This window comes from Suricata suricatta, chromosome 15 (genome assembly GCF_006229205.1).
Source record: "Suricata suricatta isolate VVHF042 chromosome 15, meerkat_22Aug2017_6uvM2_HiC, whole genome shotgun sequence".
In the NCBI taxonomy this organism is placed as follows: domain Eukaryota; kingdom Metazoa; phylum Chordata; class Mammalia; order Carnivora; family Herpestidae; genus Suricata; species Suricata suricatta.
The window spans coordinates 38,938,503-38,959,679 of record NC_043714.1 but is presented as its reverse complement, the minus strand read 5'-3'; the positions used below and the strand labels follow the sequence as shown (position 1 = coordinate 38,959,679).

Below are 21,177 nucleotides of genomic sequence, written 5' to 3'. Positions count from 1 at the left end.
GGCGACCAGCGCCGGTGTCCCAGGTGTCCGCCTGTCCGCCGCGTGTCCCCTGACCCTGCCTGATCTTGCACACCGCTATTTGAGGTTGCACCTGTGGAAGGGGCACTGTACTTGCCCGTCAGGAGTAAAATCCTACTCATTTTGATCGCTGACGCCGATTGGGTGCTTACTTTGTGCCAGATACTACGCAGAGGGTGTTGCGTGCATGATCTTCGTTGCTCCTCGCAGAGACCCTCCGAAGTAGGCTTTATTATCTTGTGGATAGGAAACCCGAGGCTCAGAGATTAAGTTCTTTTACTCGAGGTCACACAGCCAATCAAAAGGAAATGGTGTCTTCTCTTTAAAAGTTGCAGATGAATTCATATGTGGGCGTTGCTCGTTTTGTATTGCCTTTCCCAGTTAACTCCTTTCATCATCTTCTGTGCTAATTCCAAGTTAGGGTGGGTTAAGAAAGATCCCCTTTCCATCTGTAACTTCCAAGAACTTGGTTATTTGTTGCTAAAGCAACCTTTTCTGGATGCAGAGTAGTTTGGGAAAAGGGGAGGAGAAAGTGACCCATAGGGTCATTAAACAGTCATAATAATGAGGTCCCTCCAAGATCCTGAAATCATTTGCGTGGTAATTGAAATACATTTTTCACTGCAGATGTGAAAATCTCTGGGAAGCTTTTGATTTTTAAGTCACAGCCACTATAATTTTCAAGGAGCAGCATCATTTTAAGAGCCCCTCCCTACCAGAAACCAAGGCCTCATTAATTTATATGCCAAGGTCTCTTTTGTGTTTTCATCCTATTCTTTGTTCTTTTCTGTGAATGCTTGCTAGCTCACAGGATTCTTCCGTCCTCTCTCTTGGGAATGGTACTTCTTTCAAAATGTAAGGTTAAGAGGCTAGGAGTTACTGGCGTATTGCTGTCTTTGTCCATTGTCATTCAGCCTTCAGGGCAGACAGTGGGGGTCCCTGAGAGAAAAAGCTCTCCCTGACCTGTCGTATGGGCTGAATAGAAGTGGAGCAAGCACAGGCAGCTTTCTTGTCTTGGTTTCCCTGCAGTTTAGAAATCAATTTTAGGGGCATCTGGAAGTCAGTTAAGTGTCTGACTTTGGCTCAGGTCATGATCTCACGGTTCGTGGGTTCGAGGCCCGCATCCGGCTCTGTGCTGACGCTCAGAGCCTGGAGCCTGTTTCAGAATCTGTGTCTCCCTCTCTCTCTGCCCTTTCCCTGCTGACTGTCTGTCTCTCTCTCGCTCTCTCAAAATGTAATAAAGCCATTAAAAAATTCAATTTTAAATTACTTGAATAAGTACCTTTATTTTTCTAAAACAGGGAGGATGGGATGTAAAGAGAAAAATAATTTGGAGGCTGCTTTTCGGTGAAGATGTGTTAGTTCAGCCACCTGATATTTCAAAACTGTCAAGAAGCCACAACTGTACACATAGTTTGAAGTTAGGTCATCAAAGTTGTGGCTTGGGTTTTGGGGTTTTTTGTTTTTGTTTTTTTTTTTTCTAATTTAAAAAATGTTGTTTTTGGAGCCGCCTACTGGCAGCCAAAATCAACTGAAAAGCACTGTTCTCTGAAGTTCTTAGAGCCGGAATTAAGGTTGGAAGGAGCCTGAGGAAACTGATGTACAGGGAAAAGCGAGACACTTGGAACTGCACAGACCTACGCTGTGCTGCTGGCTCCACACCTGACCGGCTGGGTCGCTTGCAAGCAAGTTACTTCATTTCCGAGCCTAGTTTCCTTGTTTGTAAAACTTGACAAATAAGTACCTCCACTCTCTGTTCTCTACAACAAGTATTCAGTAGATTGTAGCTGTAATTATTATATATAAACATGTTGCAGATAAAGGCATTCTGACCCAAAGATGCTAAATGGCTTAAGTGGACTTAAATATTCCAAGTTATATTTCATATTCTGAGTTAATATGTACTGGCTGCCTGCTATGGGTACGGCTCTATTCTAAGGGATACACTTTTAATCCTCACATTGGCACTATTATCCTCATCTTAGGGGTGAAAAACCTGAGACGCCAAAAGGTTACAAAATATCTTAAGTTCGCACACAGGTTGTGAGTAGCAAAGTCAAGATTTCACACACAGCAGGGTAACTCCGAAGCCACACTGCTGTTGGTTGCTGGCCTGTCTCAGAAATAAGAAGATAAATTATACCAACAAGCTCCTCTAGACTCGCAGCGCCTTCTCTGAGTTCTCAAACTAGAATGTTCTTCCCCTTAAGTCTTAAAGGTGTTAAACCGCCTTTCTCTGCCCACTGAGCATTCTAACTCATGTAATAATATGAAAACCATTAATGATAAAATGTTAAGTAGCAAAGCAGGAACTTTGTGATAAAAAGAAACGTGTAGGTGAAAAAGCTAGAAGGAAATGCATGATACACTAACAGTGATTGTAGCAAGGCAGTGGCATAATTATTTTGTTATTTATTTTCTAAAATTTCTATAATGTAGTTTTGTTCATTGTATAATGAAAAAGACCTTTTGAGGGCGGGAGGTATTTTGAGCCAGCAGACAGGGACAAAGCTGCCTTCTTAAAATGCTGGTGCCCAGATACTTTGTTTCTTCTGTCCACTGGGGTGAAACTGCCCTGGTCCATTGGCTGAGGTCCGTTCGCTACCATACCAGCCCTCTTTGCCCTGACCTCTTTGCTACATTACAGGATTTTATTTGTAAATTTGTCCTCTTAGGACCCCTGCTTTCTCTAGAATTTTCATTTTAGTTTCATCATTGCCCTCGAGTTGTAAATATCAACAAGTCCACGACAGGGGCGCCTGGCTGGCTCAGTCCAGTAGAGCATTCAACTCCATCTCAGGATGAGTTTGAGCCCCATGTTGGGAGTTTACCTTTGAAAAACTTAAATTAAAAAAAATTTTTTTTTGAGTCTGTGATGTGTAGTGAGGAGTGAAGTCTGAAGTTCCGCTTTGACGTACAGCATCACATTGGAGCCAGGCCCATCAAGCCTCCATTCCTGGGCCGGAGCCAAGGTGAAGGAAGCAGTGACTGGATAGGGTAATCAGGAGGATAGGCTAAAAAGATTCGGGAGACATTCTTCTAGAACTGCATTGTCCTGTATAACGTATGGTGTGAGTTATATGTATGTTTAAATTTTTTAAATATTTACTTATTTTGGGGGGGTGGGTAGAGAGACAAGAGAAAGAATTCCAAGCAGGCAACATGCTATCCGTGCAGAGCCCTGTGTGGGGCTCAGTCTCACAAACCGTGAGATCATGACCTGAGCCAAAAAACAAGAGTTGGCCGCTTAACCAGCTGAGCCACCCAGGCCCCCCTGTTTAAATTTTGTAGTAGCCACATTAAAAGAGGGGGGAAAAAGTAGGTGAAATTAATTTTTTACTATATTTTATATATCCTAGCATATCCAAAATTAGTTATTATTTCAACATATAATTAATATAAAAAATTGAGATATTTTACATTCTTTTTGAGGGGCCACTAAGTCTTTAAAATATACTCTGGTTTATATTTTACACTTAACATCACATCTTAATTCACATGTAAATTTTTCACTGGAAATGCTTAATTAATTGTTCTGAACATACTTGAAAGCTTTCCAAAAATTGGCTCAATTGTCAACTTCTAAATTTGAATTTTAAATGGGCCACAATTAAATAAAATTTAAAATTCAGATTTTTGGTCAGGCAAGGCATGTTTCAAGTGTTCGTTTACCCAGGGTGCCTTGCGGCCAGCTCACTGAACAGATCTAGGGTGTTGGGGTCTCCAACAGTGCCTTGTCCTTTGTGACACCTACGGAAAGTAGGGTAAAGGAATTTTGCATAAGCCTAACCCCACTTCATTGTGCTAGAGGTCTGTGAGGAGAGTAAAGAAGTTATCCATTTTTCAGTGACTGAGGCTCAGGGGGGCCAAATTGTTTAGTCTGAGCCACCTATGGTAGGGGGAAAGGCAGAACTCTCTCCTGCCGAGGCCCAGGCCAGCACTCCTTCCCCAAGACTACTCTCTGTCCTGCCCACGGGGCATCAAAAGGTGTGTCGTGTAAATACCAGCTCTGACTCAGGACAGATGAGAAGGAGCCCTTCCTTGGTCTGTTTGGGCTCCCGGATACTCTGCCCTCCCACAGATGGTCACCCTTGCAGGACATAGGGGATACCTCAAGGCAGCCTCTGACTCCAGGAGACCCACAGAAGATTGACTTGTGCTGCCCTGTGGGAAGTTCCTCCAGGGACCCCTTTCCTGTGGCTGAGTTGTATGCGTTCCAGGCGGAGGCTGGCTGCCATCGCTCGGGTTTGGGGCTTGGGGCTGGAGGCTCGAGGAGGGCTATTACAGGCGGGAACCTGCAGCTAGCTGCCCAGCCCCAGCGGCCCCAGCATTGGCTTCTGCCGTGTAGCCGCCACCTAACTGACCCGGGCTCTGTTAAGTTACCCTGATGTAGCGTTGCAGTTGGGGGGAAAGGTGCTTGTGCAGGGTGAGCAAGGGGTTTCTTATGAGGTGCTGTGCTCCCTGCCCAGTGGCTCTACTGTCCCAGCTGATGCAGGGCTTGCAGCCCGCCCTGTATTCTGGAGAATTGGGATTATTCTCAACTCTTTCAGCAGACACAGAATTGTACTTGGGGCCAATGTACACCTTCGTAATTTAAGAGAAGGGGGGACGGATTTTTTTTTTTCTGATTTCTTTTACATGGACCATAAAGCTGAATTTGAATTCTGTACTAGAGCCCCAGACTTCGTGGTTTGGCCCCGCCGCTTTCCAGAAGGCTTTCAGGAAGACTGGTTATGCAAGTAACATTTCCTGTTTACTCTCTTTTAATAATTAATGGCTGATGATGATGGATTGTGACCACAAAAGTGCTCAAATGTCATTTATTTGCACACACATCTGTAGGACCACACATTCGTAGCAGCAGGCCGAACCGTTGTAGCAGTCCCATTTGCACAGAAAGAATTCAACCAAGAATCTCATCAACTACAGATTGTAACTACATGACAGCTAAAAATGGTGTTTGTTTCAAAGTGAAGAGTCATGGCTGGCGCCTGGGTGGCTCCTTCGGTTGAGCAACCGACTCTTGATTTTGGCTCAGGTCATGATCTCAACAGTCGTGAGATCGAGCCCCACATCAGGCTCTGCACTGAGAGTGGAGCCTGCTTAAGATACTCTCTCTCCAGGTCTCTCTGCCCCTCCCCCACTCGTGTGCATACACATGCTTATGTGTGTGCACTCTCTCTATCTCTCTCAAAATAAATAAACTTAAATAAAAGGAAATGAAGCGTCAAGAGTCTGAAGTTACAGATTCAAGGCTGATGCTGGTGAGAAAGAATGTCAGTTAGCAAGATGTTTTTCACTATCCCTGGATGGTCTCATCTACTCATGGTTTCCGTCACTCCCTTTTGTTGACATCTCCTAAATCAGTGCCCCCAGCTGAGACCATGCCCCTGAACTCCAGAGCCCTATATCCAGCAGCCTACTAGACATCTCCAGGTTCATGACTTACAGATTTCAAATTCAGCATGTCCAAGATGCCCAGCCTGCAGTATGCCTCTTCCAGGAAATGGTCCCACCATCTCCCCAGTTGGCCAAGCCATAAACCTGAGTCATCCTTGACTTTCCGCTCCCCTTAACTGCTGGTTTACATGTTCCTACAGGATCTGGTTCCTGCTTAGCACCCCTCACCTGTTCTCACAAAAGTCCATCTGGATCTTGAGCCATACAGAAGGTGCCACATTCTCACTCATCTGCAGGTTTCCAGTGTTCCTTTTCCCCTTTCCTCCATTCTTGATCTTCTCAACCACTCCAAATCAAAGTAATTTACTGCAGGAATCCTTCCTGACCTCTTCCTGTGTAGATCTGAGGAACACTCAGTACTTTTTCCATGATATTCATCACATTGCTTGCTTGCCCCGTGCTTAGCACTCTGCCTGATGCATAATAGGTACTCAGTAAATATTTGTAGAACAGTAGTTGACACTGACTAAGAACTTTGTGCCAAGTGCCTTGCTAAGTAGCTTGCCTACATTATCTCATTTCACAAGAGTGGGGTCAGGGAGACCATCTAGGAGGCGGTGATTGGCAGAGTCAAAGGGATACCAGATTGGTTTTATCTAGGATAAAAGTGGTGGCAGGAAGTGGGCAGATTTGAGGCATGTGTGCGGCTAGAGTCAACAGGACTTGGTGAGAGTTTGGCTGAGGGGTTGGGTAGGGAGCAGAAGGAGTCCAGGGTAACTACTAGGTTTTTGGCCTGAATAACTGCTGGGTGCTGCTGCTTCTCCTTGCTGTGAAGGGGAAGGAGGACAGTGTACGTAAGTTTGTGGGGATATAATTAAAAGTCCTTTATGGTATGTGTTGGGGTTGATATGCCTGTCAAGTCACCAGGGAGAAATGGATATACAAATCTGGAATTTTGGAATAAGATAAGACAAGGCTGGAGTTCCTCATTTAGAACTCACCGGAACTCGGTGAGGTAGAACTGTTGCCAGCTGAAGTAGTGTACCTTCCTAACTCACGTCGAGCCTAAGCAGCAGAGATGGCACTTGAGCCCAGGCATACTGACTCCAGCACCTTCCTGCCAGCTTGCCCCCACACGGTGAATGGTTCGCAGTATTAGTTTCTGATGTCCTCCGTTTTCTACGGTACAGATTTCCCTGTGCCAGCTGTAGAAATTGTTTCAAAGGTCCAATCATGCTGTACCTACTGATTTTAAATCAAGCATTGGGTCTGCTTGCAGCCCTATAGAACAGAAGAGAAGATGAGCCAGGGAAACATGGCGGACATCCGGTCCGGCTGCAGCCTTCCTTTGGCAGCTTCAGGCAGTTGAATATCATATAGCAAGACCGTGAATAACTGGTTTTTAGTCTTCTTACAGAAAAGGAGTAGTTCAGCCTGAAACAATTCAGATTTATCCCTTTTAAAAGCACAGATGTGAAAGAGAGTCAATCCTTCCCTTTTATTTCACATGTAAGATGTTCACAGGTTGCATTGAGTACTCAATTCATAACGGCATATAGATGGAAGGTACTGCATTTCTTATGTTCGGTGCCTGCAGGAAGCGAGCTGCTGTAGCTGTAGACTAAGGCATGAGCTTTCTTCTAAACGGGTGGGTGTGGGTGTGGGTGCACGTTTTAAAACCACACACACATATAATATAAATATACGCTGATGTGAAGTAACCTCCTTTTCCCGTTTTATTTTAGGGATAATGAGTCTTCTTGCTTCTCACCTAAGTTGAATAAGCACCTCGTGCACTTTAATCCCCTGTCGTGCCATCAGGCTGACTGAAGACAGTGTTTTGAAATCTCAGCTATAAAGACATCCTGCCAAAGTCTCAATCTTGCCTTAACAATGTTCCAGAGACTGAATAAAATGTTTGTGGGTGAAGTCAGTACTTCTTCCAACCAAGAACCAGAATTTAGTGAGAAAGAAGATGATGAATGGATTCTGGTTGACTTCATAGGTAAGGTAGTCTCAGCTGTTAATCATTACAGCAAAAATGGACACTCTTGCATCTCAGTTTTTGCATAAGTAAACCAGTAACTAAAGGTTTTGAAACCTTAAAAGTAAATAAGAATTTGTCTAAAATAATTGCAGGAAGCATCCTGTGCCAGATAATCAGTCAGTGAAATTGATTGACATCAGATCTTCCAGTTTTGCAACTCTCATCCCCTGCTCAGATCAGATACACTTTAATAGGAAATCCTTGTGACCCACATTGCTCATCATGTTTACTCTGCCGGATAGAAAAATCCTCTCCTGCAAAGCCACCATAATGCATGTGATGTAGTGAAACACCACACATACACATACAATAGTTGCTTGGAAATTATTTCATAATCATTGTGAGTAAATATAAATGGTTTTGTGTCTGACCTAAATGAAAGGAGAAATGTGAACATCAGCTAACAGAATCATCTCTTCTTTTTCTGTGCTCTCAATCTGATACCACTGTGATCCCCAACCTCCCGTGGGACCTCACCAACGTATGTGGACCGCGATGTAGACACTTGCGCTGGTTTCTCAGCAACAGAAGATGAAGAAGACATCAATGAAGAGTCACCTACTGAGCACCCTTCAGTCTTTTCCTGTTTACCTGCATCTCTTGAGTGCTTGGCCGAGACCAGCGATTCCTGCTTCCTCCAGTTTGAGTCCTGCCCCCTGGAGGAGAGCTGGTTTATCACCCCTCCCCCGTGTTTTACTGCAGGTGGATTAACCACTATCAAGGTGGAAACCAGTCCTATGGAAAACCTTCTCATCGAACATCCCAGCATGTCTGTCTATGCTGTGCATAACTCCTGCCCTGCTGTCAGCGAGGACAGCTGTGGGGCTGATGAATTCCATAACCCGAGTAGCCCCAGGTACGTTCTAAGTGCAGCCGACCCTTCAACAACGTGGGTCTGAGCTGCAGGGGTCCACTTATACACAGAACAGTACCATAAATGTGTTTTCTGTTCCTTATGGTTTTCTTAACAGTTTCTTTTCTCTGACTTACTTTATTGTAAGCACACTGTACACAATACATATAACATGCAAGATACATATTAATCGGCTCTTCCGTTATTGGGAAGCTTCCCAGTCAGCAGTAGCCTATTAGCAGTTAAGTTTTTGGGGAGTCCAAAGTTACACATGGATTTTCACCTGCGCAGGGGGTGGCACCCCTAGCCCCTGAGTTGTTCAGGAGTCAACTGTCTTTTATCTGTCCACAGGCAGTCTGTTTAGCATGCATTTTATTTGTTTCTACTACAACTCAAAGCTAATTTTTTAGAAGATGCAAAGTAATGTAAGAGATTTATGAAGGCGGGGGTGCCTGGGTGGCTCAGTTGGTTAAGCCTCCGACTTCGGCTCATGTCATGATCTCACGTTTGTGGGTTCGAGCCCCGTGTCGGGCTCTGTGCTGACAGCTCAGAGCCTAGGGCCTGCTTCCGATTCTGTGTCTCCTTCTCTCTCTGCCCCTCCCCTTCTTGTGCTCGGTCTCTCTCTGTATCAAAACTAAATAAAACACTAAAAACATTTTAAAAAGATTTATGAAGTCAGGGGCACAGTGCACAAAGTAGTGAATGGTGTAAAAAAATGTGTTCATTTTATATTTTCAAAAAAATAATACAGAACTGTTGCATTTATAGTACTCTGCTGGGGACCAGAAAGAAAAGACTACCATTTCTGCTAAGTATCTTAGAATGTAACTCTGGCACTTTATACACTGAGTTATTTGGTGTATCAAATTCAACAAGAATAGTATATCTTAAAATAAAACGCTTATTTTTGTCCAAGTGGTCTTAGTTGGGTCACATCAAATGGCACTTAACCTCGAAAACCTGGCAGATCTCAAGCATGAGTTATTTTCTGTCTTACAGAGGAAAGACTTCATACCCAAACGATATTTTCTTGTTATGTGGAGTTGCCAAGGGGTCTGAAAGGCTCTGTTTGAATGGCAGATGGGTTGAGGCCCTGAAAAGTTTCAGGGAGAGAGTACCTGGTCAATAAAGATTGATAGGGTCCCAAGCAAACTTACAGAAATTCTTTCACCTTTATCCAGCGAGCTCAGATTTCAAGATTGATTTCACCTGCTAAAATAAAGCCCATGGCCTTGTTAATCAGCTCAAGGTCTGGCGAGTCATGATAGATGTTAGTGGGATGTGCCTGACCTTCCCATGATAGTGGGAATGTTTGAGGATGTTGGCACTAACTTAATTCCCTTAATACCTGACAAGGCTGAGGTGAAGTGCAATCTTCCGAGCAGTTCAGAATGTTCCTGAAGTTAGCCCTGTAATCCAAGGGGCCTCTTTTTAGATTGTCCAGGCTCTAACTCAACTAACTGGATCATTGTGTATATTTTCTACTATTTCCTGTTTGCCAGATAGATATAAACAAAACCCAGGCAGCTCATTAATTTAACTTTACCAGAGTTTGCTGCGCTCACAAGTCTTAATACTGTAGATAATCTTGTCCTCTTCTGTGAGGATAAACATATCCTTTACCAAATTGAAAAATAATTTGCTTCTATAGTTACCCAGGCTTTATACTAGGTAAGATCTTTGATGGAAAATGTTGCTTTAACTGGCACTTTGTTCAATGCTGTTAATTTATTAAGAGATCAGTGTCTCAGGCATTTCAATAAAAATTAAAAATAAAATTTTTTATACATGGTATTGATAAAATTGCCATATAGTCTATTCAAATTAATTTCTTCAGTTCTTAGAAATCCTTCCCACCTGATTCTGATCTCACCTCTGTGGAATTCCACTCAAGAGTTTATCATGATTGGGGCTCCTGGGTGGCTTAGTCAGTTAAGCGTCCAACTTCGGCTCGGGTCATGATCTCACAGTTTGTGAGTTTGAGCCCCCTGTCGGGCTCTGTGCTGACAGCTTAGAGCCTGGAGCCTGCTTTGGATTCTGTGTCTCCCTCTCTCTCTCTCTATGCCCCTCCCCTGCTCATGCTCTGTCTCCATCTCTCAAAAATGAGTAAACATTAAAAAAAAAGTTAAGGGGCATCTGGGTGGCTCAGTCGGTCAAGCGTCAGCTTCAGCTCAGGTCATGATCTCACGGTTCATGGGTTCGAGCCCTGCGTCGGGCTCTGTGCTGACAGCGCAGAGCCTGGAGCCTGCTTCAGATTCTGTATCTCCTCTCTCTCTGACCCTTCTCTGCTCGTGCTGTCTCTCAAAAATAAATAAAAAACATTAAAAAAAAAATTTTTAAGTTTAAAAAAAGTTTACCATGATTAATAGTCACTGTAAACTTACTAGCATTTGTGTATTTATTTCTCAGTGTTTAAAGCATGTGTGAATGTATATACAGTACTTTGTAAATAACATTATTACAGAAGCAGTACATATGCATTGCAGAAAATTAGAAAATGCAAATATGTAAAATTAAAAAAGTTTTAAAGATACTTGCACAACCTAGAGATGAATACTGTTAACCCCTAGAGTGCAACCTTCCAGGTGGTTTTTCTCTGTATGCCCACAAACGTGCACACACATTTTCACCCTAAATGGGATCAAGTTGTATATACTTGTATATAGTTGTATAATCTGCTTCTTAAGGCAATGGTCCCCATCTTTTTTTTTCCAGTAAAATTTCATTTCATCTACTACCCAAACCAAACTGTGTTCTTTGCACCAGAGCACAGAATATTTCATCTAGTTTATCCAGACAGGCATCCAGTCCAAGACCATGCGCTGAGTCTGGTTATGAGTTTGCGGTTTTGATGCAGTCATTGTGTTCATTGTATCCTGTTTGTTTTTAAATCTTGTTATATGTTTTGGTATAACATATAGGAAAAATATAGGAATGTCAAATACATACTTTCTGTCTATATATAGGATCAAAAGAACACCCTTAACTTTATATGAATTCCTTCTGAACATAGGAAAGTACTGCAAATTATCTTAGTTTTATAATAACTAAATTTTTTTTGACATCTTTATTTCTGGATTTCAAAGTCTTATTTACAAAAGCCCACCCACTAAATCAAGATAGATCAGGTATTACCAACGTTAGGATGGCTATGTAGTAAATATCTTTATTTACTGAGCAGGAAATAAATCATGTCTTTCAGAAGTTAGATTGCTTCCATCCTGTCTGTCCTTGGGGATATTACCATAAAGCAATACATTCAGCATATAAGAGTAAGGTGCTTCCTAATTACAGTAGATGGGCTTCAGAGCATGTGTTTTATTGCATTTGGGCCTTTATAAGTATGGTTTATGAAGGTTTATGTGCTATCATAATCTGAAGTAATACATGTGCCTTTAATGACCCATAGTAAACCAATTTTAATACTGAAAATGCACCATATCCTAACAGTGAAATTAAACAGCATTTTAAATCTTACTAGTGATTTAATAGTTCACCATTTAACATTTGTAGGGCCAGGAAAAGCTGCTTATAAGACTCACTGGCACAGAGTAAGTACATTCCCTTTGAGACTGTGTGATATGTGTTATCAGTCTGAGCAGGAAGGCTAAGCACTCAACATGCCCACCTTTTAAAAACTGCTATCTTTATATTAACTTCTTTCTATTAGTTTCTTAATATGACCCCCTTTAGTTCTACTATTTTTTTTAAATCCTAAAAAAACTAAGTGTTTTCTTCTAGTGATTATAGGCACAATTTATAACTGCACTTGTTGTGAAAAATAACCCTAAAACTCTTAAAACTCTTCATGTTCTGTGTTAATATAGTTTACATCTGTCCTGTTAGATTGGTTTTTTAATATATAAGGCAGATAATAATCATGTGGTTTGTAGCTGTATTTTAAGATGTGTTCTCCAAAGGTCTTTGTAACATTTCTATGTAAATTCCATTCCAAACTGTGCCCTGTTGTGATATAAATTTTATAATCAGGTAGCTTTTTATCTATAAAAATGTTGAATTTTCTTATGCATATTTCTATAACATAGAGACCTGCAGCATATTTCCTGGAACAGTTACTTAGAGAAAACGTGTGAGGGCGCAATTAGCATAGTACACCAAGGTCAACCTGCTTCCTGCCAGTCTTTGGTGTAAGACCTGTATTAGAATCTTGGCTGTGTGAAGTAATAATTGTGACCTTAACATCCTAGAGCCCCAGCTTCCTGATCACTAAAATCTGAGAATTAAGATAAGATTATGGCAAGAATTAAATACATTATATTTGCAAATACAGATACTCAATAAATGTTAGTTCCCCTCAGAGAAAAGCTTATGTATTTGCTACATAATTGAAATTTGCTCAAAATGTAAAGCACTTTTTAAAAAAATACAGTCTACTTAATTCCCCCCTCTGTGGATTCTATGGTCTATTTCTATGAAAAGGTGGCTTCTCCTTTCTGTCATTAGCAGTCATTGTGGTTACAAAACATAAACTTGTCTGTCAGCCATCAGTAAGATGTCTTTCAACCACAAACAAATCAGTGTGGCAAATTGAATCAGTAAGTAGCTTTTTCAAGTTCATGAATAACATACTCTGTTATTGAATGCATCCTCGTGTTTTTCTGTTTCAGAGTGGAAGCTCAAGATGAAATGGGGCAACACATTCATTGCTATGTTGCAGCTCTTGCTGCTCATACAGCTTTTCTGGAACAACCCAAGAGCTTTCGCCCTTCCCAGTGGATAAAAGAACATAGTGAAAGACAGTCTTTAAACAGAAATAGCCTTCGTCGCCAAAATCTTACCAGGGACTGCCACTCTAGGCAAGTCAAGCACAGTGGCTGGGCCGTCCATCAGCCCTGCCCACGTCAGTACAATTACTAAGAATTTCAAGGTTGATTGGTTTCTCTTGGTTTGTGCATATGTGTGTGGATGCGTGTGGACAGACAATGAAGATGCTGTTTCTTTACAGCCAACTGACGACCAATCACGTAGTTTTATCAATTGTTTAGACACTATCTTGAAAACCAGATTTACGTGCTGTGTATCACATAATGCCTTGCTTTTAACATTTACTTTTTTGAAACATTTTCAGAATATTTTTGGAAACATATCGATACAGTTACAGTGTTTGGTGTTTGGGGATGTCTTTAAATCTATTAAGGTGTATATGAGTTAGCATTCTGAAGACATTTCTTCCCAAGTATGAGCATATGCATCTTTCAACTTCATTTTATTTTGTATTAATCAATATTTTGAGTAAGCAAAAATTTATTCTCAGGGTCAGCCATACACTTTATTGACCAGTACTTGATAATCTTTTCTGTATATAACGAATACATTTTTACACACTAACATGAGCATTAACAGGTGATAGTTGCCATGGATATAATGGAATTATGGCTGAACTTCTTGGAAGAAAACTTGATATATTTCTGTGTGTACAGGCTGTTGGGTTTGTTTTTTTTTTCCAGATTAGCCATACAGTGCATTTTGGAATTCAGGTACATTGAGTGTTAGTAAACAGTGCTTTCAGTAATTCCGATGTGACTGTGTGACGTGGTACAGAGACATGACCAGGATCGTGGGACAGAAGCGCTGTCTCGCATGCAGAAGGAGTCCGTCAGATCTGTGTAACTGTGTTCGGGAAAACGTAGGTCTCCACCTAACCCATTAGTCCACTGTTTGACTTGTCTGGATTCTTTCCTGCCAGCTCTGTCCACTTGGCACCTCACGTCAGCTGTAAATTCAGACGTACTTGTCCAGGCACTTTAGTGACTTCTTATTTATAACTGCCTAAGGGGAAAGAGATAGGCTTTGTATTTCTGATACAGTGACGGAGGCTCAGGAGGGTTTCCGGGCGACAACTTTCATAGCATCTAAATGAAGAGTGACGGGTTGGTTTCCTTGAGTTCTCTCTCTCTTATTTTTTTTTTCCTAACTCGGACTTCAGGCAGAAGCTTTAACCACTTTGGCCTCTGCCTTCTCCACCAGTGGGGGAGTAGTAATACTTACCTCCCTCTCGGTTGTTGTGAGGACCATGTGCTGATTGAAGTGGGCTGTCCAGAACTGAACCTTGTGTGAAGTCCCAGGGGCCTCTCTACTGAATCTGATGGTGGGGGTGGGGGTGGGGCCCGCGCACTTTTCCTGCCACAGCTGTTCTTCAGAGTGTTGGTGCTAATGAGGCCAGGGTTCAGGGCTTGATTCACATGGAGGCCAGTTAACACAGAGAAAATCTATCTCTTACCTCTAGCCGGTCACTTTAGTGTTTTAGCAGTTGTGATGGGTTTTGCTGAGCCACCCAAATTCACCAATTTCCTCTCAAACTAAACTAAACATAGACAATCCAAAGCACATTCTACTGACGGACAGTAGTATCAGCTTTGTAGTCAAATAGTTTCTTTTTGAACTCCTCTGCAACCCTGATTAAGTAAATACATGTCTATCCAAGGTTTTCGAGGGAAAAAGCAGCATATAGTTATGTGAAGTGTTATATTTTCCAATAACCCTGTTGCAGCTGGATGCAGGGAATGACGGGAGACTTTTCAAGTGAGGAGCTGTGCGCTTTTCTGACCAGGGCTGGGAAGCGTGGCCGCGGAAGAGGTCCCATGGCATCATCGTTCGGTGGTGGCAGGAGGTGGTCTCCCGCTGGTTGTGACCAAGTGCCAGGAATGTCTCTTTAGAACGAGAGTCTACATCCTCTGCTCTCCTTATTCCCTTTCCATTTCAACTACCCCTTTATTTATTTGTTTTCTGCTTAGGGGCCAAGTCTGTAAAGTTTTGTCAAACTGAGCTAGACGTTATTGTGTTACTGTTTGTGTTTACGAGAGAGGTGAGAGGCGAGGTCGAGTTTCCAGGAAGCTGTGTATGTTTGACATCGTGTCTGTCTCTAGGGCCATATGTTGGTAACTTGAAAATAGACTAGCTAAATGTTTCCTGGATGTAAGCCTCTGAATACATGGGGGTCTCTTTTTTCATATGTTATATGCAAGTTGTTAGTACCTCACAAGCTACAGAAGTTCAGCCATGAGAATTTGCTTGGCAGCATGAATGGATTTGTGTATAAAATAGCAAGGGTCTTCTTTTTTTTTTTTTATGATTTTTTTTCCTCAAATTTCCTGATACCTGAAATACATCTACATCTCTGTCAGTTACTGACTTTTTGTTTGTCTTCTCTGGACCTAGTTTTTTATGGCTTACACCTGGAAAACAAATACTTTGGGTCTTGGGGATGTTTTCTTTTAGGGTTATCATGCCATCTGTCATATCATACTGTGGTTTCTGCATCAGTATCTAAGGTTTCTGTCTAAAATTGGCACATGTTAGAATGGAAGAAAGTGGTTACATAATTGACTTGAAGTTCTTGGTCGTTAGAGGTTAGGCATCTACTTCGTGTATGCCAGGAAGATGTTGACCTGTTACGTATTCTTTGGAACATGGCCAAAATGCAATTTGTTATAAGTTAATTATTATTTTTGCTCTTGTAAATATTAGTGGTTTACAATGTGCTTTAGTGCATATTTCTTAAGAATTCAAGCAGTGAGAAATAGGACCCCTCTGAATTTAGTGCTCTGTTTCTACACTGATAATGTATAGGACGTTACTTGGAAAAGGTAAGTTTGTGCTTTTGTTAATAAAGCGTTTTATAATGTATAGTCTATGTTTAATACTTTTTCTTTCTCCACTAAGTATGTATTGCACTGTGAGCTGGAGATTAGCCCTGCATTATTTATCCTCCGCGGCCATCCATTTATTTGGCGGATGTTCTGCAGAAAGGTTCTCAGCCATTGGATTTTTTACTTTCTCCTCCCACGAGCTTTATCTACATTAATTTCCTGTACATTTTTCCAGTTCCCGTGCAGACTGTTCCTGTTTACATACCTTCTCTGTGTTCTCAGTACTTTGATTCTAGTGAGAACACAGTTTACTTAAAACTTGAGGGGGCCGTTCAGCATCGCCTGTTGTTTTTCCTTCTCACGTCTATGTAGCACACAGGTTTGTTATCTTTACGTCTTCATTGACTCTGAGTGTCTTCACTATTCCTCTTCTTCCTCAAGGAAGTATATTGTCTTTCTGTACTCTTAAGAAGAACAAAAAGGAGTATCTTTCATATCCTGATCCTCTTTGAGTTGGAAACGAAAATATGAAGGACTCCAGCAAAAGATAGACATTTAAGTTTAAATAGATTAGTGGAGAAGGTTTAAGAGTTTCCAGGTATCTTTGTTTTTAGAATCAGTTAGGAGACTTCTCCCTGTCTACTACTAGCATATGTTTGTAATTTACCTTAAAACTATGTTCAGTTTATAAGGCCCATTCATGCTTCTTAAAGTCTTCTAGAAGTTGGGCTGTTCTCATTGATGGCTTCGCTGTCATCAGCCGTGTTGATGAATTATAAATGGCATCCTTATCTACTTATTTGAATACTGAAATGTTTATATGAAATGCTTTACAGTGGTGTCAGTCTTGCCACTTACCAATTTCACTTGAAATATGACACCAGTTACAGTGGTTTGGATTGGAGAAAGAGGGACTAGAAAGCCCACGGATGAGATCTTTTTCTATTTGCAACAGTATCCTTTATGGGGGAGGAGTGGTTACTAGTCAGAGGAAGGCAGCTTAAGTGGATGTTTTGTATATCATTTAGAATTTTCCTTAAAACATATTTTTTAATTGTTTAATTGTTAAATGCCCCATTTTGCTCTGTATTTGCCTGAAGTTTTAGTATGTGTTTTCTAGATGGACTCTAAAAACCAAATCTGTACTTGGGGAGTTAGATGTGTGCGTATCTATCTAAGTTTGACGTGTATGAGTGGTTTTGCTTGCTTTTTGGTTGTGTTTTCCTCCAGATGTTTGGAACTTTAATCAATAATTGTGTGTTATTGGGTTTTTTTTTTTAAGTGGCTTTGGTTTTTGTCTCAAGTAAAATTGTGAACACGTTTGCTTTTCAAGGACAGGGCATCAGTTATAGAGACTGAAGAGTATTGTAGACTGTACTATGTGCCTTCTTGATGTATTCCTGAACACAAATTTTTTTTAACTTGAAAACTCAAAAGGGACATTTGGTTAGATTATATACTGTACATCATCTATGCATAAATGGCAGCTTATTTTCTTGAGCCACTATCTAAATTTTTTTCTGTTTTTATAGAATTTTTATACTGAATGGTTCATAGATGGTCAGTTTTATACACAGACTAAACAATACAGCACTTTGCCAAAAATAAGTGTAGCATTGCTTAAACATTGTGTATTAACACCAGTTCTTTGTAATTGGGGTCAGTAGTGCATTTTGCACTACTTGGAGTTGTGGTTTTTAATCTGTCAGTAAATAAAATGTTCTTTAACTTCATATTCGTCAGATTCTCTTATTTTATTTTTACGGTCATCAGCCTTAAAAAACTAGATACAACTGAATTAAATTACTTGCTCTTTAGTTTTACTTGCCTAGAAGATATATTAACTACGTACTTTAAATATTGTTTTTAAAATTTGTATAAAATTAGTATGTTAAAGGGCGCCTGGGTGGCTCAGTCATTTAAGTGTCCGGCTTCAGCCCAGGTCATGTTCTCACAGTTCATGGGTTCGAGCCCCATGTCGGGCTCTGTGCTGACTCAGAGCCTGGAGCCTGCTTCAGATTCTGTATCTCCCTGTCTCTCTGACCCTCCCCTGCTTGCACTGTCTCTCTCCATCTCTCAAAAAAAAAAAAAAAGTTAAAAAAATTAGTATGTTAAAATTTTTCACCTGAAATGCATGAACATTTAAGTGAACATGAATTTGAGAATGACTCCCTGCCAGTACCTTTTCCTTCCAACCAATCTGTGTTAAAAAAAAAAAAAGAATTAAAAAACCATTTGTTTAATATTTGTTTATTTTGAGAGAGAGAAAGAGGGACAGAGAGAGAGGGAGACACAGAATCTGAAGCAGGCTCCAAGCTGTCGGCAAAGAGCACAACACGGGGCTTGAACCCACAAACTATGAGATCATAACTTGAGCCAAAGTCAAACGCTCAACCGACTAAGCCACCCGGGTGTCCCCAAATACAAAATTTAATACACTGGTTCTTAGCCTTTTATAAAGCTAGGCTGGTGAGTTCTCAATGGCTCTTTCCCAGATAAATACAGACACAGTCTTATATAAACATTTTAGGGTAATATGGACGTTCCTAATGTCCACTAATGCCCTTATTGTGGAGCTCTAGTTTAATTAGGCTAGTAAACATTCAGAGAGCCCAAAGAATATCACCCATGTTAATGAGTCCTTGGGGAAGCTCTTCATTCTAGAATAGGCCTATTTCAAGACAGATTTTTATCATTTCTGAGACTCTGAGCTTAGGTGTGAAGATTGGGAATTGGCATGAAGAGGGGTCACCCCAAAGATGGAAAGAGCATCTTGAAATGAAAGACCCTACCCTGGAATAGCAGGTGCATGGTCCTTGCTGAGAAGTGTGTGCCAGGCCTACTTACAGGTAAAGGAGGGACTGAGGTAGCTCTATCACATCTCAAGGGCAGTGACTGCAGGGAGTCTGAAAGGTGTAAGTCAGAAGTGAAGGTGTTCTGTTGGGATGGGCATGTCAGAGTTTCCGTTTGACATGTGGTTTAAGATTCTCTAGCTGCTAGAGTGCCTGGGTGGTTTAGTCAGTTAAGCATCTGACTCGATTTCAGCTCAGGTCATGGTAGTGAGACTGAGCCCCGAGTTGGGCTCTGTGATGACAACATGGGGCCTGCTTGGGATTCTCTTTTTCTCATTCTGCCTCTCCCCTGCCTCTCCCCTGCCTCTCCCCTGCCGTTCTGTATCTCTCTGTCTCAAAATAAATAAACATTAAAAAAATATATTTTGCTCCTTTTTACTTACCAGAAGGTTATTCATTGCAGCATTGTCTGTAAATGCAACATATTAAAAACCACCTAAATCCTTATATAGGGGAGAATGATTGAAAATACTATGGCACCAAACACCATAAAACACCTAGGAATAAACCTAACCAAAGAGGTAAAATGTCTGTACCCTGAAACCTCAAAAGCTTATGAAACTAATTGAAGAAGACAAAGAAATGGAAAAACATTCCATGCTCATGGATTGGAAGAAAAAAATGTCAAAATGTCAATACCATCCAAATCAATCTACACATTCATTGCAATCCCTATCAACACTAGGGTTCCTCACAGAAGCTAGAACAAACAATCCTAAAATTTATATGGAAACACAATAGCCAAAGTAAAATCAAACAGAAAACCAAAGCTGGACACATCACAATCCCAGACTTTAACCTGTATTATAAAGCTGTAATCATCAGTGTGGTGTTGGCACTGAAACAGACACATAGATCAATGGAATAGAATAGAGACCCCCAAAATGGACCCACAAATATATGGCCAACTATCTTCGGCAAAGCAGGAAAGAGTATCCGATGGAAAAAAGCCTCATTAGCAAATGGTGCTGGGAGAACTGGACAGCAGCATACAGAAGAATGAAACTGGACCACTTTCTTACATCATACACAAAAGTAAGTTCAAAATGGATGAAAGACCTAAATGTGAGGAAGGAAACCATCAAAATTCTAGAGGAGAAAACAGGCAGCAACCTCTTACTTGACATGTCTCCAGAGGCAAGAGAAATGAAAGCAAAAATGAGCTATTGGGATCTCATCAAGGTAAAAAGCTGCACAGAAATGGAAACAATCAACAAAACTAAAAGGCAACTGACAGAATGGGAGAGGATACCTGTAAACAACCTATCAGATAAAGAATTAGTATCCAAAATCTATAAAGAACTAAAAAAAAAAAATCTATAAAGAACTTACCAAACTCAATACCCAAAACCAATCTAGTGGAGAAATGGGCAAAAGACATGAGTAGACACTTTTCCAAAGACCTCCAGATGGCAAACAGACACATAAAAAGATGCTCAACATCATTCATCAGGGAAATACAAAGCAAAACCACAATAAGCTACCACCTCACTCTGGTCAGAATGGCTAAAATTAACAACTCGGGGGGCGGGGGGCACCTGGGTGGTTCAGTTGGTTAAGCGTCTGACTTGGGTTCAGGTCATGATCTCAAGGTTCATCAGTTCAAGCCCCACGTCAGGCTCTGTGCTGACAGCTAGCTCGGAGCCTGGAGCCTGTCTTTGGATTCTGTGTCTCCCTCTCTCTCTGGCCCTCCCCTGCTCATGCTCCCTCTCAAAAATAAATAATAGGAAAACATTTTTAAAAATTTATTTTAAAAAATTAAAAAACAGATGTTGGAGAGGATGCAGAGAAAGGGGAGCCCTTTTGCACTACTGATAGGAATGAAGACTTGTGCAGCCACTATGGAAAACAGTATGGAGATTCCTCAAAAAATGAAAAATAGAACTACCCTATGACCCAGCAGTTGCACTATAAAGAATTTATCCAAAGGACAGAAATGGAAAATGCTGTTCAAAGGGGCACATGTACCTCAATGTTTATAGCAGCGCTATCAACAATAGTCAAAATGTGGAAAGATCCCAAATGTCTGTCAACTGATGAATGGATTAAGAAGATGTGGTATATATACACAATGGAATACTACTCAGCAATGAAAAAATGAATCCTGCCATTTGCAACAACGTGGATGGAACTAGAGGGTATTATGCTAAGCGAAATAAGTCAGAGAAAGACGGATCACCTATGATTTCATTCATATGTGGAATTTGAGAAACTCAAATAAATATAGGGGAAAGAAAGGAAAAATAAGACAAAAACAGAGGGAGGCAAGCCATAAGAGACTCTTAAATATAGGGTATAGACTGAGTGTTGGTGGAGGGGAGGTTGGTAGGGGGATGGGTTAAATGGGTGTTGTGCATTAAGGAGGGCATTTTTCAGGATGAGCACTGGGTGTCATAT

The 21,177-nt window shown here is 41.1% G+C and overlaps 1 protein-coding gene across 2 annotated transcripts; it reads left to right on the top strand.

Moving 5' to 3' along the window:
• Positions 1-7,107: 7,107 nt before the first annotated feature.
• Positions 7,108-13,425, top strand: TP53INP1 (tumor protein p53 inducible nuclear protein 1). 2 transcript variants are annotated; one of them, XM_029923767.1, is made up of 4 exons: positions 7,108-7,423; positions 7,967-8,321; positions 11,832-11,869; positions 12,947-13,030. In XM_029923767.1, the coding sequence occupies exons 1-3, from the start codon at positions 7,312-7,314 to the stop codon at positions 11,851-11,853; spliced, it is 489 nt and encodes a 162-aa protein (XP_029779627.1). In that variant the 5' UTR covers positions 7,108-7,311; the 3' UTR covers positions 11,854-11,869; positions 12,947-13,030. The 2 variants fall into 2 exon arrangements, with proteins under 2 accessions (XP_029779627.1, XP_029779626.1); XM_029923766.1 differs by lacking the exon at positions 11,832-11,869 and having other exon boundaries at positions 7,109-7,423; positions 12,947-13,425.
• Positions 13,426-21,177: the final 7,752 nt, after the last annotated feature.